The sequence below is a fragment of the Thunnus thynnus genome, chromosome 24 (assembly GCF_963924715.1).
Source record: "Thunnus thynnus chromosome 24, fThuThy2.1, whole genome shotgun sequence".
In the NCBI taxonomy this organism is placed as follows: Eukaryota; Metazoa; Chordata; class Actinopteri; order Scombriformes; family Scombridae; genus Thunnus; species Thunnus thynnus.
Genome location: NC_089540.1, coordinates 14040805 through 14059072, shown reverse-complemented (window position 1 = coordinate 14059072; position 18268 = coordinate 14040805). Strand labels below are relative to the sequence as shown.

Below are 18268 nucleotides of genomic sequence, written 5' to 3'. Positions count from 1 at the left end.
CCAAGATAATAGAGACAGAAAACGGCAACTAGTTTGCCTCGAGGCACGAAAAAGCAAAGCATCAGCAAAAGGGTATGGTGGTAAGAGTGACCGAAATGAAATGAACTTTTCAAAGTACAAATTGGGTAGTGTGCCGTTTCTCTCCAGTAGGGGAAACATCTTGCTCCTGCAGTTGCACATTTTTATAAAGAGCTGCATTATTCACACACCTAAAAAGCTGTCAAAGGGGTGCGCTGTATTTTATAAATGATACAATCCTTACAAGCAAATCCACAGTGGCTCAGGGCCTCTGACTTGCGGAGAACTTATCTGATCTTCACGGAAAGGCGGAGGTGGGTCTCCAGAGTCCCGTTTCCCCACTTCTCCATTATTAGCTCTGCCAGCCAAAGAGATATTGTGCTCTGTGACAAATGGGAGAAGACCGCCAAGGCGCAGACAGTGCGGGGGAGGCCCCCTTCCATCTTTCCCCCTGCTCCTCCCCCTCCCACCTCCTCTCCCACGATCCAGGGCGCTGCTGCCGTGTCCTCCCCGATAACCATAATTGTGTTTTAAAGCCCCTGATTAAATTTCGCAGTCTCGAATGATATTGTTTTGCGATGAATCCTTATGAAAAATGCTTCACGTTAGGAGATTATGGAAGCTGTGTAGGCGCTGAAGGAGGCAGCTAAAAGGTGGAGGCGGAGATGACACTTTTTTTTTTTTTTCCACTTCTAAAGCTTCAATGGATGCTAAATGAATCCCTGCCATCACTCTCCTTCTTTTCCTCCACCCACTCTTGCTCCACCCATCTGTCATGCTCTCTCTCTGTCTCATAAACACACACACACACACACACACACAGACATAAACACCCCTTTTCTCCTTTGTTAAGGTTCCTCGCTCTCTCCTTATACCAAAATACACCCACAGGTGTGCAGGTTACACAGCAATCATGATTGGAAAACTTTCATAGACATTTTGGCTCAAACATAATAAAAAAGAAAGACTTCAAAATTAAAAAAAAGAATAAAGAAGTAAACTTTTGCCTTCCTCAATTCCTTACTATCATACAGTCCCCCTTCCAAGTGTCACAGTACCTCTGAGAGCCCAATTTTTTTTATTTTTTTTATCTTTAGAGGTGACACAAAATGCAATCAGGGCGAATGAGAAGCCAGCAAATTCAATAATGGAGGCAAATGAAAATGGAACTGGAGACTCTGCACTTAAGGCGGGATGGGCTCACGGCCCTAATAAGCCCTCTTCTGTCACCGCTTCCCTGCATCTAAATTAACCAGAGGCCCTCCAATCAGCACAGGCAAACAAAAGAGCCAGCTAAAGAGATGAGAGCGCTGCTGAATACTAATGAAGGTAACAAACAGCACTGGTCGTCAATGATCAACAGTGATGTGAGTGTGTGTGTGTGTGTGTGTGGTGGTTTAGTGGAGAATCTATTAACACCCAACAATAAGCAGTTTGTTACATTTTGCTCACAAGCACTAATATTTCTGTTTTTGTTAAGTTAAGAAATTGGGCAGCTTTGAAAATCAATTAAAATCTGAAGAAGAAAATAACACAAAAGCCAGAAAATCCACAAAAAAAAAAGTTTTTGTCATGTGTTTTTGTTTTGTAAGTTTTATACTGAGCTTTTAAGAGGTCAAGCAACACACTAATCAAATAAATTGCCAGGTTCAGTTTCAAAGTACAAACAGCATCAGGGTTGCTGTCCCATGTTGTTTTTCTACAACAGCAGTGATAGGTTGTTTTACAGTAGAGTTACCCAGACAGTGACTCCACTCCCTACTCTGTTATTGTGCTGGAAATAGTGTTTTGGTGCAATTGCCCAATTGCAAAAGAACATCAAACTAAAATTTAGAGGGCACTATGGATGGACCATGGGGGAGCCATCAAGACACTGAAACTGCTGAGCAGCTTAGCTCATAACCTGAAATGTGGACTATTATTAAACGTCCACTCTTGAGTCAGGAAACAAAAAAAAAAAAGGTTCCTTTAGAGCCTTAATGCATGTGTGCTTGAACACCTGCAGTGCGAAAGCATATACACACAAACACACGCTGCTACTCTCATGCATTTTGTATTTCAAATCGAGCTCATTACATATTTTCATGGAGCAAAATGCTTAAGAAGTGTCGAAATCGGAGCTAACCCTCTGCATTAAAATTGACACTTAGAATGGGCTAAATGGGCAATTTGTCATTTTCTGGCACAGAGCTGCAGCACTCATCCCACCACTTGGGTAATTTGGGACACACCGACATGGACACACACACACACACACCGGCAAATCAACTATGACCAGTAAATTGCCTCCATCTGGTTCTACAGTATATTTAGTGTGGGGCTCTGTGAGCCAGCCAGTCCTCCCTTTTCCTGACTCTACCTTCGGCTTATGTGACTTCTTCAACAGATGCATTGGACAGACCTATTCATCAGTGGTAATGATTGGCTACACTTACTCAGTAACATTAATGGATTTGCGGTTTGGAGTGTAAATTACACAACAGAGCTCAAGAGGGGCATGGATCGAGGTGTAGCACTTCATAAAAACACAAAAAAAGGACCCAAAAATGTCATTAAAACTCACCAAAGTCAAGCAGGTTACAGTCGCCTGGCAGAGAATGCACACAAACAAAGTGCACAGCATACACCATTCATTTTACCCAAGACCCCAGAGCATACAAATATGTTGCAATGTCAAGAGGGTAGCATGTGCCTCTTGGCGAAACAAACAAGCAGGCGCTTTGAATATAATTACTGTCAAATGAAAACTTTCCAGTGTCAGAATGTCAACCAAAAGCAGCCTTGTTTTTAGCTTGATGACATTGCAGTTTTATTGATTTGAATTTTATTTGATAGGGACGATGCAATTTAACATAGTTCTAATACAGAGCATGAAACTTGATGTGCTGCACAGAGAGTTTATAGCTATTGCTAACTTTCAAGTCTCTTCTCTAGTTGAGCTTTTACATGTAAAGTGTAATTAAAATATACAGCTTTCATTATCATAAAACCACACTACAATACAGATATGGAAGTACAATAAAATACACAGCGGATTCCTAATTTTCAACTCTTGTCCCTGGTTGGGCTTTACATATACAGTGTAATTAAATATACAGCTTTCATTATCATAAAACCACTTATACACTATAGATAAGGAAGTACAATAAATACACATACACATGGAAAAAAAGAAAAAAAACCATAGTAATTTAGAGGACAATTAGCTCTAAATGGGTACACTTAACCCTCTATTGTAAAAGATTTTATATCTGGGATTAATTTGATTTCAGTTGGTAATGTGTTCCAGAGTTGACAGCCCTTTGTGGAGGAAGCTGACTGTCTAAATTTAGATCTACGATGTGGTATTTTACAGTTGCCATTCACCATGCTCCTTGTGATTCTGTTACTGTCTGGATATCTGGAAAGAGGCTCTCAGGTTAGACTGTTGATACATTTGAAAACTAATCTGAGGAAACAAAAATGAGTAAAGTTGTCAAAGTTAAGTAGATTGTATCTTCTCAACATAGGACAGAGATGCCATCAGACAGACTTTTTGTCCATTATTTGTGAGGTTGTGAGGTGTCTGATTGTTGATGGTGATGCTTGAGTATATACTGCCTGATTAATTTGAAACAATTAAGGTTGGTCTTTACTGTTTTTGAAATCTTTTTGACATGTTTATCAAATTTGAGTTGTGGATCAAAGATTATTGCTAAGAACTTGAAATCCTCGACCTTCTCTATTTCTTCCTTCCATATCTTGATTTTAAACTTTTCAAGTGAGCCCTGTTTTCTAATGCAGAAACACATAAATGTTTTTTTTTTCAAATTCAGTATAAGATGATTATGTTGCAGCCACTGATGGACATACTCCAAGTATGCAGTTAGGATCTCCGCTGCCTTGCTAGGTGACTTAGCTGGTGCATATATTACTGCATAATCTGCATAAAGCTGGCGGTCGGCCTCTGTGAAACTTGTAGGCAGGTCATTTATAAACAGACTGAAAAGCAGCAGAACCAGGATCTAACCTTGGGGAATACCCATTCTGTTGTTTAAAAAGGGAGGACTTTTCTTGGTCATCTTTCATACACTGCTCTCTAGTTTGAAGATAACCTTGGGGTTATCAAACGGGTTTTGAACTGCAGAGAAACTGCAGAGAATGGAGGTGAAAATATTCACCAACAGCAATATCCAGTAATGTCTTGTAACGCATCAGAGGCTGGTTGATTAGGGCCTGGATCACACAAGCTCTATTCAAGAGCAAATGGTGCTTACATCCACTGGTTTCTACTCAGACTCCCTCCAGAATCAGATGGGCTTGCACTGAAGGCAGCCAGAGAGGCACAGAAAAACAAGAGTCTGGTTGCTAGTAATTCTAATCTCCCCAAAAAATGAACTCCGCTTTAATGAACAAGTTTGATGAAGTTACGGTTATTTGGTTTGATGAGGTGAGACGTCTGAGGGCTGTTTCGTGGAAATGCTGACTCATTCAGCAGCATCACCCACTAGTTTCACTCTGAACAGAATCTGGAGTTTATGGCTCAATTAAGTAGCAAAGCCACAGGGGGGTCGATGCTCGAGGACCTCTGTTGACAAGACAATATTTGGCTTTAAAACACACTGTTGTTTCTTTCAATTACTTGCAATATTTCAGAGTTTTTCTGTGGCATGTTTGCTTTTATTTTGAGGTCCACTCACTTCTGTATTTATGATATACTGTGTGTATTAATTTACATAGCAAATATTTAAGTATATACAAATATTTCAAGACAAAACAGTGCCATTAAATGCATACACGCCGTATACAGTACATGAGCCTCTCACAATACAACTTGATACACCATGTTTGCATGAAAACAAATGGCTGTGCGTTCTGTAGCCTTTGTTACAAAGGTTGCTCCATGGGTTGTTTACATTGTCCACTCACATATTTTAGATCAGATTTGGGTTTGAAGATGTAGGGATGTATTTGAGAAGTTTATATTTCGGGTAAAGGATGAGAGAAAGATGCAAGATCTAACAACTATTGCTTGTTTATGTAGCCTCTGGAGCTGGGCTCTGGAGAAGTCTGCCGAGGGGAATGTCATCATACTGTAAATTGCAAACATTATTAGAACTGTTGATTTATGCTTCAGGTTTATTTTAAGACATTACTGGCAGATTACCAAACCACCACAAGTCTCTAATGACATTAATGGACAATTTAGCACTTCAAGAGCTGACAGAGGAGTGAATGATTGACAGTTTGGAGTTGGAGGAATTTCAGGTGGGGTTTTTACATCTGTTATGTTACACTGTATTATGGAGTCAGGGCTTTTCTTGCTCACTAGAGGTTCAGTCAGGTGTGTAGGTAACTCAGTTAGCCAGGGTCAGCTGTTACTAACCTACATAACACAGTGTGTCAGCCAGTGGAAGTGAACCCTAACATCAAAGAGTTGTGCACAGGGCGGCTGACACACTGCCCCGGGGGACTATTACCATTCCATTAGAAATCATTTTGCCCTCCTTCAAGACGTGCCACAACCACTAATGGAGACAAACCCGAAACCCCAAGGGTCTCCTCATCAAAGGATTTGAACAAAAAGTACCAACAGCAGTACAGTGCTGACAACACAACACTGATAAACCTGAGCAACGGGCTTAGCATTACAATGACTTCTAGGTGCAGTAGTGTGAAGAAATGGGGAGAGATGAGGAAATAAACCATGGAGTCAGACAAGGCATCTTCCATTTTTTTTTAATTTGATGTTCTCTGCTCTGTTATCTTGTCAGTTCTTCTGAGGAGACACTGAGCAACAACATGTGGTTCTTTTGGCCAGACTGTATTTTCTCCAGGTGACAGCACAACTGAGAGGACTCAGGAATGTGCAACAAAGATGTTTCTTCCCAACCCGGCTTGGCATGAAACGTCTGCACAAATCTATGGGTTGCATTACATTACATAACACTGGAGTGTTTTTTGTTTTCAAAAGGGAATGCTGGTGCTTTGGTGTTTCAACACTCCAAAAAGGGATGGGGGTAGGGGAGGATGGGGGGTAAAGATGAAAGAAAAAAAAAAAAGGCAAAACTTTATTTCACAGGCAGACTGAAGGGCTCTCTCGCTTTGCAGATCCACGACTGCAGCATTTTCTAGGGTAGCAAAGCAGCGTTTGAAGCTGGGAGATATGTTTTAATCATTTGGCGCCTTAATGATGACACTGGATTCATTATTAATGGGCCCCATTCCTCTACTCTCCCTCTCCCTCATAACAGTCCGGAGTATGAGCGGGTATTAGCGTTAGCCGATTTTGCTCTATTTGATCTTTGTGTAATTACACCGCTTTTTGGAGATCACACCATAAGCTTTATGTTAAGTAAAGAGGCCTTGGATGTGGATTTTTTTCTATACAAATTCCAAACACAATTACCACAGATCCTTTTTCCCCCCTCCACTACTTTTTCACAAGTGGGGATCAGTAATTCTTTTCAGACCTGGCAGTAAAATACAGTATATATAAATATGGCCAAACACAGTGTCTAAGTGCCAATTTGTAAACGTTAGGGGGCAGAAGTCAAAAATGGAGGAACGCAGGGATTCACAAAAAGTCATCTGTCTTTATGTGAGCTATTAGTCCTATAGGATTCTTCTTTCAGGTGTGTGTCTTTTATCAAATAAGCAGAGGATATAATACTGGATCTTTGTACCCTTCACTGAAGGGATTTAGCGTATAGATCAAATTCAGCCTTTATGACATTTAAGAAAAATTGGCTAATTCCCAGTAAAATATAAAGAAATTTTAAAAAATTGCTCTTCTGATTCTTATAGACAATTGGCATGACTAAATACCACAGTACTGTATCTATATCTATTTAAATAACTATATGCCATGGCACTGTGGTAGATATGAATGTGATCTGATTTTCTCCAGTCGTCACTTTGCAAATATCCTTAAATATGAAAACATATTTAAACCATGTGTTTTCCTCATTTAGCTGAGCAGAGTGACTATGGAAATGAGAAACTGCTCAGAGTGCTTGGGAACCTGTAAATCGATAGTCATGCTCTAGAAATGAAGATGCACATGGGGTTAATTATAATGAAGTCTATTAATCAATTCATCTCAGCAGCAACTTCTGTTGGTAATTTGGCCTAAATGTATTCAAAATACTCACAAAAATGCAGCAATTAGTGAGACAGCAGGAGTAAATTACAATATTAGCTTTAAATTAGGCGATGTTTGGGTTTTTGCCAGGTTGTGACACTGCGGCGGTGTCACTACAGTCCCAGTGAGCCTTAAGAAATCAAAACAGGTGAAAAAGTAAGGGAGGTTATAGAGGGAAGAAAGGAAGGGCATAGCAGAACTGGTGCTTTGCTTTCTGCACACGGGCACAGGGGGCACTGCCGCCAGATGAGAAGTTAGAGTCTCTTTGGGGCACACTGAACCATTTGGCGCCCATCCAAATGGGCAATTTCAAAGGGTAGAGGAAAAAAAGCTCACAAACAAAGCAAAAGTTAAGCAAAGAGCGAGTGGGGAGACTGGATCTGAAAATGCTTTCACACACGCCACCTCATCAGCTCGGAGAGTCGTATAGTGGTTATTATCACCTCTGCTGCGCAGCATGGGGTAATTAGCACCACAGCGTGTAGCGAGCCATGTTATATGTATGAATGCAGTTCATGTGGTTTCCAATGCATGTGTTGTGTTTGTGTGTTGTAGGTTATTCAGGCTTATAAGGAGCTGCAGGATCATCACAGGGTGAAGCTGAACAAGTCGATATCAGAGGAGTTTCTTTAACACAGATTACTATATATCCCTGCTACTATAAAGACTGCACAGCTGTATGCATACTGACTCCGCAGCCAAATTGAATTCCATTCTTTCTGTCGACTCCCACTGTGTACTGAGTCCACAGAGGGATAAAGCAGTGGTGAAGCTGTTGTTTAATGTATTTTGTGCAGTGAGAAATGCTTAATATATTCTCACTCAGGCACATATATCCCCACTAGATATGGCAGAAGTGGTGGTAGAAGTGGTGGCGACAGAATGAATTACAAATAAGCACATTTCATCACACATGTATCTACAGCAAATGTGCGTGCTAGCTTTCTTATCATCATTAGGAAGGGAGAATAATCTGCTGGCCTAATTGTAAGCTTATTCAAAAGAGAAAATTCTTTTTTTTTGTCATAGGCAGAGGAGTGGAGGGAATCAGGAGGAACAGCACTGATCCATATGCATGGCTGGATCTGGCTTAATTGCAGCGTTGGGGTGCAGTGGGATCAGATGATATGGTCGAAAGGCTAGCGATGTGAGGCACCCATCCTGAGTATGTGCTTAGGCAGGAGATGTGTGGAGTGCAGTGCAAGCCAGACAGGCAGGGGGCTGGTGGAAAGCTTGAATCACAGCGGTGAACTAGAGGTAAATTCTGCCTCTGAGGATCAACACATTCTCCAAAAGTTTCAAGAAAATAAGGGAAATTCTGAGATGTAGATTATGTATTGCGGACATAAATAATGCAGGGGATACCTTCCTGCACACTGAAAGGATATTTGAAGATACCACACTTACATTTTCCACTGTGCTTTTTCCAGTAACATGATGTTTTCATAAAATGTAAGATTGCTGGACTTGTCGGTCATTCTATAAGGCAGAAAATGGCACATAAACACGGGCCCACTAACTGTATCATTGGCTCATTCCTGGAAGCTTATGAAACACACCAATCACACATTCCTTTCACCTCAGGGGAAACAAAACATTGAAGTACCGGTGAATAAACTCAAACTGTTTCTCTTAGACTAAAGGGTCAACTACACTTTAGCCAGCCAATAAGGGTGACATTCCTTAGATTCTTTGTTTATGATCCTTTCAGTAGAAGTTATTTGTTAGGTAGTAGCAGTCATTGGTTTGCAGGAAAAAAAAAAACATTCATCAGTACAGTTAGAGAAATGACAAGAAAGAAGAGAAAGTCATGAGATGTCCGTGGCAGAAAAGAAAGAAAAAAGAATCACTGAAAATAACAACATGAGTTCACTTTGGCCTCCCTCTCTCTGTGGGGGTGGTCAAAATGGAAGGCGCCCTACTGCTTTCCCAGCTCAGGCTGTCAGCATGCCCTTAAAAACTCTCAGGAGTCCTTTATCACCATGTTCAGACTCCATAAAACACTGCTTATTACACTAAATCTGTCATGTACTTTAATATGGATCACTGTTAGATCTCCCACCATCAATCACAAACACACTATGCCAAAGTTATTGGCAGAAAAGCTGGAGATGAATTTCTCAACGCAGTTTTTTCTCCTCAAGGTATAGACATTTATGCTCCATTCCAGAAAGGTCCAAAGGGTGGTCCGGGATTGTAAGACACCTGACTTCTGGTTTACACTGAAATTAATTTGGTTCTTTTGTGAAACATTTGCCACAGAATTGCCTGCAGTGGTAGCTCACAGGATAGATGCAGGATAAATTGCAATGCCCACAGGAGAGCAGTGTAAAGCGGGCAGATCAATGCCAGAGAAGAAGCCTCAGGCAAAATACAACAAAGGGAGATGCAGCAGAGACATCCTGGTGGCTTGGCAGTTTAGGGCACATACCACATGGTCAATCCATGGTGAGTTTGTTACCCTTTCCTTGTCTCACAGTCTGGCACTTTCCCCTACAATATCACTCCATAAAACAAACCTTAACAGTTATATTCTTAAATTGTCATGTTCCAACAAATTACTTCCAGTACCTTGGTATGAGCAAATTGTCAGGAGGACTGGCAGTTTCTGCATGCATTTATGTTTGTTCTTTGGCTGTACTGTAGGGGACATACTTGTTGGAAATGAAATTTTCCATTGGCCACGGCGGGATGCTCTGAAAGATTTCACTCCATTGGAAGAACAGTGCTCCATTCCTGTTTCTCTGCCATCAAGAAAACCAGCCAATTTACTCCACAATCCAACCATAGGAATGACAAAAAAAAATGCCGTGTAGAGGCTAGTGGCAGTGCAAATATTACAGAGGAAGCCAGACAGTTTGGTATAGAATCATATCGCCATATGATGGTGATCATATTGGAGATTAAATCTCCATAGTTGATTTCACAAACCAGAATGAATGAGTGCCGTTACTGTGGTAATGCCTCTAATTCACGCTTATATCCCATTTGTCAGGAACAATAGAATTTAAGACTTTTGTGGACTACAAAACAACAAAAGGTGTGATTGATTTTCTCTCTCCAAATACTGTTCAACAACGGGTGCAAACTTCTCACAGCCATAAGCACTAGTGTCAGTGATTTGATTGGTGAGAAGCCATGTTCAACCTGGCCTCCCTTGGTTTTTGTTGTTTTTTTAACGATGAATTGACCATTCACTGTTGAGCTTGGTCAAGCCTGGCCTCAATTTGATTGGCTAAAACTTTTACTGTTTTTCCCTTAACGGAAGCCAGGCAAAGCTGGTCTCCTTTGAGTGATGCATTTCACTGACCACTAGGCAGAGCAGAGGACATCAACTACACATTGTAATGCACGCAGCAGAGGGGCACTGTTTCGCTCGCTACACCAGCTAAAGCAAAAATCAGTAAAAGATACATATGTGGGAATAATACATTTTGTTTTCTTAATTAGAATATATTTATGGGCTTCCATTTGCCTCCAACAGAAACCTCCTCTGGTAGATGCATCACATTCTCTCTTTTAAGGTCTTGTCATTAACAAACATCTTCAGTTAAGTTTCCAAATCAGCAAAGTGACGGGATATTGCATGACACAATGTAAAGAGTGTAATAAAGGGGACACTCTCTACGGTATCTTCTTTTTCCCTCGGAGTCCAATGTCTTTTTCTTTATTTGCTTTTGTTCAATACTAGATGTTTTTATATGTTCAATACTAGATGTTTTTATACGTTCAATACTAGATGTCCAAACATTCTGAACATCCCCTCAAGTGCTGACCTTCTCATACAGCCTTGGACATCATCATTTCTTGGAACGCTTGGGTTTCAATCCTGGCCTTTGTCTCAGCTTTTCTCTGTTTACCATCTTTCTCTGCCCCTGTAGACAGTATGGCATCAAATACAGCAAGAAAAATGGTGTAAAAGAAAAAGAATGACCCTCAGACTGAGCTTCTTCTCCTCAGATTGCATGTGACAGTTGTCCCTCAGTCGGTGCGTCTCCTAAGAAGGCTTGTGTTTCTCTCCTGCAGCGATGCTAATGCTCTTGCCGTGTTGGATGTCACTAAAACTGAGCCTTTTAGCAGGCTGACAGCCATTGAAGCTTATTCTGTGAGCATTACATGTATGACTTATACAGATAATGAGGAAATTGGCTATTTGGAGAATATTTGGAGAGAGCATTCAGAGGAGATATGATTTAGCAGGAAGACGGTGGAGCAGGCAATCATTGAAAAGATGATTTTAAAGCCTGTAACAGAGGATAGCGTTTGCTTCTGTTATTCTGACTGGAGTTGGAAGGTCATTCCACCACTGGGTAACACCAAAATGGCAAAGATTAACTGATGCTGAGGTCATGACGCAAAGGTCTGATTCGAAGATAAAGTTAATGCAGACAAAAGCTACCCTTTGCAAATGCAATCCACTTTAGCATATGCCCTCATGCGTATAAGAAACAAAAGAAGAACAGCTGTTACATAAAACATAACACAGCCATTTCGAAGAACTTACTTCATGAAAGAACCCTATTTTTGAGTGTGTAAACAAAAATGTAATTAACAGGAAAATAGGACTTTTCACAGACATTTGATCCTTCTATATAGCAACACAGAAGATTAATTTGCCAGGGTAGCAGATACGTTGCTTCAAAAGTTGAGTCCCAATTTTGTGACTTAATTAAAAAGACCCTATTAAATCTGTATATGTGGGTGTGAAAACAAGTCAAACACAAGCATGAAATGGTTACAGGGTGGTGAAAAATGTATCCCTAATTCAAAAAAAGATGCCATTATTAATCTACAGAGGGAGTTTAAATTGCTAAGAATTGCATTTTTCTCCAATGATTTATGATAATTACAAGAATATATATTGGAGATGTTTTGATGCATCAAAAAGTCTTTTAGTCTCATGTTTTGCTTCATTTGCCTCATAAGTATGGAAGCGAAACAATAGAACAAGTGACAAAAACGTAATATGTCAGAACAAGTTGATTATGCAGCATGTCATAAATAATGTCGACACTCATGCCATCATGCTCACCTGTGAGGTTGCGTAAGCCCAGCTGCTTAAGGCCGAAAGACCCATCCCGCCTGTAGTTGAGGAAGATGGCCAGGGCGTAGCGACCCTCGTACAGTTTGGTGCCTCTGATGATCCGTAGGTTCTCCAGCGGCAGGTACTCGAACTGGTTTAGAGCCACCAACACGTAGCCCGTCACCTCTCTGATTGACTGCATAGAAAAAGAGAGGAGTAATGGAAATGTATTTTTATATATTTGATGTGCAGTGTGAGGCTGGATATGATGCTCCACACCAATGCAGAAAGTAGTTCATCTTTTATGTAGCAAGGCTGGACAGTAAGGGCGTGGAGGTCGGTGTGGTGGATTGGCATGTAGCCGAGACTTTCATGCAAGAGACTGAGTTCACCTCCCATCAGATACTTGCAATTAACATCCACCTTTTTATCAACCATAACCATGATCTTTCCCAAACATTAACGATACCGCAATTCCCATGCGCAGATATTGATACACAAAGGGTGGAGAATTCAGAAAAGGTTGAAAATATGTAATCAAGGGTTTTGCAGAATGAATCGTGCAAAAATTGATGTTCTTGTCTGGTGACAGGATTGGGAAAAAACCTTCACCACATTATTCACCACCCTGAACTGTTGCTTCCAACTCTTCTATTTGAATCAAGGAGAGTAGAAGAATTATGACCAAAAAACCCCCCAAAAAGGCTAAATCCAGGTCCAGACACTCAAGGTAGGTTTGAAAAATAAAAGGCCTTTATTTCAGTGGGCTAGAGTCATTAAAAAACAAACCAACGCATGTCGGCTTGCGCCTTCTTCAGGGTGTGTCTTTTATTTCAATGCTTTTCAAAAAAAAGGGTCTATTTTGGCCATATCTGCCTCACAGAATACGCTGGAATATGGTGGTAATGCTTTCCGCTCATTTTCTGTGCACGGAGCATGTAATTTGCATTTTGAAATGTCAAGCACATGAAAAATTTTGACATACAGTCCAAAATGATTAAAATGTCAGCTCCATTGCAGATTGATTAGACTTTTCCTCTGATTAGAGTCTCTCAGTCTTTAAGACCTGATAACCCATGACACAACTAAATATGACATTCCTAGAGCCCTTTAAAAAATTTTAAAAACATTTTCAAATTTGGCTAACTATATTATATATTGTACTTGATTGATGCTGTTAGTATTTGTAAAAGAATACAGCAGTATTTGATGTCCTAAATGTTGAAGGCTCAGTCAGGTGTGATTGAACTCCAAAGAGACCTAAAACTTACAGGGCAAAAATAATTTGGAGTTGGTTCAGGTTGATAGGCCTTGGCTGAATGCCTGAATCAGACACACATACAGTAATATGCAGAAATAGGGAGCTCTGATGTGTGAAGTGCCTTGCTGAAGAGCATAGCAGACCTCAACTATCTGCCTCATTGTGCATCAATTGACCTTCTCGAAAGTCACCAAAAAAAAAAAAAAAAAATTAGGCTGATTACCTCTGTGTTACACACTCGATGAGGCAAATTAATTCCACTGCAAAGTCAGGCTGAAGGATGAAGCCATTGCAAATACTTTTATACTCCAAAAACGTGTTTGTCGCCATCCTGTAGGGTCGTCTCTAAGCAAACTAAGAAAAAAAAAAACACCCTAGAAACCTAAGGCTTGATGGTCAATTATATGTTATCAAATCAACAGCTATGAGTCCTTCAGAAAGTGCAGAAAAAAACCTCAGTTCAGCTTAGAGCCCCGTCAATCAGTTTGACAGCCAATCACATCATCACACACAGCTTTATTACCAGATACTCAAACTTAGCTCCGAGTGTGTGTGTGTGTGTGTGTGTGCATATGTGTGTCTGCTCAAACACAACTTATTCCCTTGTTGCTACACTCCGCCTCTGTGGCCATGCAATATTCATCTGAGTCATTCAAACAGCAGCCTGAGCTTACTTATACACACACAAAACTCACAAACACACATACAACAGCTGTTAAATGCTACACTAACACATTTTACCGAACACCGCTGACAAGCCTAATTGGAACACTACATTTAAAAAGTGTGGGGGAAGGGGGGACGAGATCTGCTTACAAGGCTCAGCACTGACTTGTACAATAGAGGCATCGTTTGCAGCAGTTGGCAGACACAGAATTTATTCCTGTGGCTTTTTCTTTTTGTTTTTTTGGAAATGTTTCCTTATTTTCTCACTCATCAGAGAGCGTAAGACATGCAGAGATTCATATAATCTCCCCTATAGCGTCCAGCTACTTCTGCACAGGTGAAAAGACCAACCAGTAGGAGTAACTAGTGCAGCTATAAGGATACAATCCCTCACCGGCTTCCCAGCAGCAACCACAATAGAGCTAGCTTTTGAATTTCTTTCTTATCATTTGAGTTCAAAGCAGCTGCAAGCAACACTGATGTGTCTTCATGTCCTGCAGAAAACTCACGAATAATTATTTAAAAGTAACCTTTCATATAATGATATTTTAAATATCCAGCGACGGGGCATGAAGGGAAAAGGTTCTGAAGCAACAGGCTGCTACAGAGACTTCCTAATGACCAGAGACAGGCCAGTAATGATGTGGATGATTGGTTAGGAGGGAGGGGGTGGGGGGGGGGATGAGTAATGCGAGGTTTGATTGGCTGCTGACCCCTGGAGGACGCTAGTGGAGACTGACAGTTAGGACACAGCATGTGGAATGCCTGCATTTCAGGATAATAGCAGGTAACTGAGATTAGCTTCTATATTGAGCACTCAGCAAACACTGTGCACCTGCCAAGTTTGCCTATTGTAACACTAACACAATAGGAAGGAAACAGACAGTGGAGGTGCTTATTAGCAAAATTACAATGTGTCAATCACCTGAAGAGGGAAAGAACAACATAATAAAAGAGCAGTAGAATCCATTTCAGCAGAGGCTTTGATTAGCATACTTATTGCAAAAAGGATTTCTATTGTGAGGTACTCCACTGCCTGTCAAAAACCCCTCGGCAAAATCAATTTCTGTCAAATATGTTTAGTGAAAATTCTTTATGTTTGTTGGAGAGTTAACAAGTTGCGCAACTTTATGCAACTCGATGCAACTTGTGACTCAGCCTCTAAAAGCAAAGTACACAGAAAAGGCTTTCTTCTCCGGGGGGCCTTGTTGATCCCGCGCTGTGGTTGGAAGTCGTGCCGTTTCATCACTTTGACCCCACTGTGACCCCGTGTTTACTGCTGGGGGCCGGGTCGCCTTGCGAGCTCACCCTGCTATCATTAACTCCGACGTAACCCCCAGGTGCCTGCCAGGGGCGCTATGATTGGGAATGGGGGAGGCTGCTCTGCAACCCGACCCAGCTGTGGGCATGCACTCGGCTGCTGGCAGACTCCACAGAGCTTCCACTGTGCCCCCTTCTCTCTGCCAGCCTCCGGGACCCGCTGGCAAAACCAAAGAAAAACTGTTTCCCTGTTGCTTAGCAACCACAGGAAAAGCCTTCCAGCGGGAGCGAGGGAGAGCAAAGAGGGAAAGAGCAGGCAGAAGAAAAAGAAAAAAAAAAAACAGACTTAGAAAGGATTTTTTTGTTGTAATTTACCTAATTAAATTAAAGGATTACTCTGCCCTTTCTCAGTAATTTTCTTTCACTTTGACATTATTTAATTTCCTTTTGTTGCCATAAATTGTTTTTTTTTTTTTTTTCTGAAAGCTTTCTAGATCAATATTTATCTACATTCCTCTGTGCTGGAGGCAGGAGAAAGTGGGGAGACAAGGAGGGAGGGAGGGAGGTCCGGAGGGAAGTAAACACAAGCACCTGCATTTCCCCTCCTGCCGCATCAACTGCGCTCTGTTTCAGAAACACGACACAGAAGCTGAAGGATGCTACTCAGAGAAGCTGCCCACCGTTGACTGGTGGGCGATGTGCTCAGACTTAACAAGGTGGACGGTGGGCAGATAAACTGATGTTTTCCCCCTTGTGTTTTCTCAAAAAAATATACACTTAACAAGGTGAGTGGGAGGGCTAATTTGTACCAACAAGGTGCCTGAACCGTCGACTGCTCACACACACTGGTGGTTTTCACCTCATCCTCTTTATCCTCCCCTCAAATGACCCTTAGCTGGTGACATTAGAGCTGAACGTGATTAAAGTGGCTCAAAAAAGCGCTAAAATCTTTACACAGTCTGGCACAAGTCCAGGTCATTATTTTAGATACCATTTCCACTGGATCTTTTGATTCCAGCTTAACTTTGATGGATCAGAGTGTTTTTCTGCTGTAAGAGCCACAAAGGGTTTGTGCAGATTTTTCTTTGCTGTTACACACCATCTGAACACACATACAGGCCTCACATTTTCCTATAACCCCCACCTACGCATGAAAAAACACCGCCACGAGGCACAGACAAGACTCAGCTGACACAGGTCAACTACCCATGATACACCGCGGGTTTAACGTTTCCTCTAGCACTGTTCTCCATCAATCGCAGGCAATTAGCGGCCTAGCGTGCAGCGCTAAGTCAAAAACAATCCCGACAGGCTTGTTTCCTCTCTTCTCTTGGTTTCCCTCTGGGCTAAATGCGAATTTCACATGTTGGTAAATTGCACTTTGTATCTCTGGGATACATTGCGTTGAGGCCAAAGAAAGGGAGCCAGAAACACTTTATTTACCTCAAACAACTTAATCATGATGGAAGGCGCCTGTGCTGTCTTGGAAACTGCTTGATATGAGGTAGATTTGCTGCGCTCAGGCACCTGAAAGCCCTCCAGATATGTGGAAATGTTTTCAGTGGTCTCACAATATGGAGACACAGCTATTCAGCTCGCATGGCGCCATAAAGTAAGTGTAATGTGGAAGGAAGACTATTTGTATTCAAGCCAATATTGAAATGAACTGACAATTGTTTTCGCAAAGTAAACAGTTTTATCAGTTAATGAATCGAGACTGTTTTGGTGGTGCGAACAGCCGACTGTTTCGTGTCATAATTCAGCAACAGTTGGTGAAGAAAGAAAGTAGGAGCATAAGAGGTGAATACTAAAGCCGGATTACAGATGGAGAAAATAAAGCATTCAGGGGCCTACAAATCTAACTCATGTACGACTGTACAGACACTAATAAGCTGTATGACTACAATAATTTATTCATCCAACTTACTTTGCAGATACTCGGGAAACCTTGCCAACACAGCCGATAGATTTGCATACAAATTCCTCCAGTTTCAGTCTTCCCAAGAATCGCCTTTGGGTTTCACCCCAGATTTAGAGAAAAAAAAAAGGTTGCATAAGAGAATTTATTGTAAGGAAGGTTTGAATTTAAAACATCACTGCTGCGCGTATATATTCATATTCATTTTTTGCTGGACATCGAAGAGGATCAAGGTCAACGCATTCCAAGACCATTCAAAATGAATGAGGAGGTCAGGAAAAAAAATGTTGATCTTTGAGGCCATGAAACCTGACTTATTGATTATTACAGATGTTTCATTTTACATCAGAAAAAGTGAAGTTAATCGATAATGTGCAAGTGTGTGGAAGCAATGAGTGCTGCAGACTTTTTAGCCTCGTTATTCGGCTAAACCAAATTATTTTTCTAACGTTCTATTTTCTAATTATCTTTCTTTCTTTATCTGTCACTATGCAAAAAGACAGGTGACAAATTAAAGGAAACACCTGAATAAATAAGTGGAGAAACATTACTAATGCATTTGCTTGCATACAGGGCACGAGGGGTAACTAAATGGTTTGATAAGTATAAAAATAATATTTATTAAGGCCACAGTTACCAAATCTCATCCCAGTTAAAGATCTAAATAACTTGTTGTATTGAGATTTGTAGTTTGCTGTGATCCAACATTATTTCCCCATTTGTAGATGTTACTAAAGGCTCAATCCAAGTGGGTTTATTTTCATCTTGGGGTTAATTCTCTCTTATTTATTTATTTAAAAAAAAATTTAATCTACTCTGGTGTATCCCTCTGACAGTGTCTCTTTCATCAGGCTAAGCCGATTTGGATAGACTCTTAAACAACACCAGTGGGGCGAAGCAGCTGGATCTCCGAAAAAAAAAAAAAACAAAAAAAAAAAAACTGGGTTGTTATCTCAAAATAATGAGATATTTAAATCATGTAGGAAAAAAAACGACGTT

General features: G+C 40.9%; 1 protein-coding gene across 6 annotated transcripts in view; it reads right to left on the bottom strand.

Moving 5' to 3' along the window:
* LOC137176873 (receptor tyrosine-protein kinase erbB-4-like) overlaps positions 1 to 18268 on the bottom strand; it is a 273678-nt gene that overhangs the window by 106341 nt on the left and 149069 nt on the right. For all 6 annotated transcript variants that reach the window (XR_010925878.1, XR_010925879.1, XM_067582874.1 and 3 more), the window contains one exon: positions 12174 to 12360. Coding sequence is in view for 4 of the 6 variants with exons in the window: in XM_067582874.1 (XP_067438975.1) it covers positions 12174 to 12360 (187 nt within the window). In the remaining 2 variants the exon portion in view is untranslated. The remainder of the gene's footprint in view (positions 1 to 12173; positions 12361 to 18268) is intronic.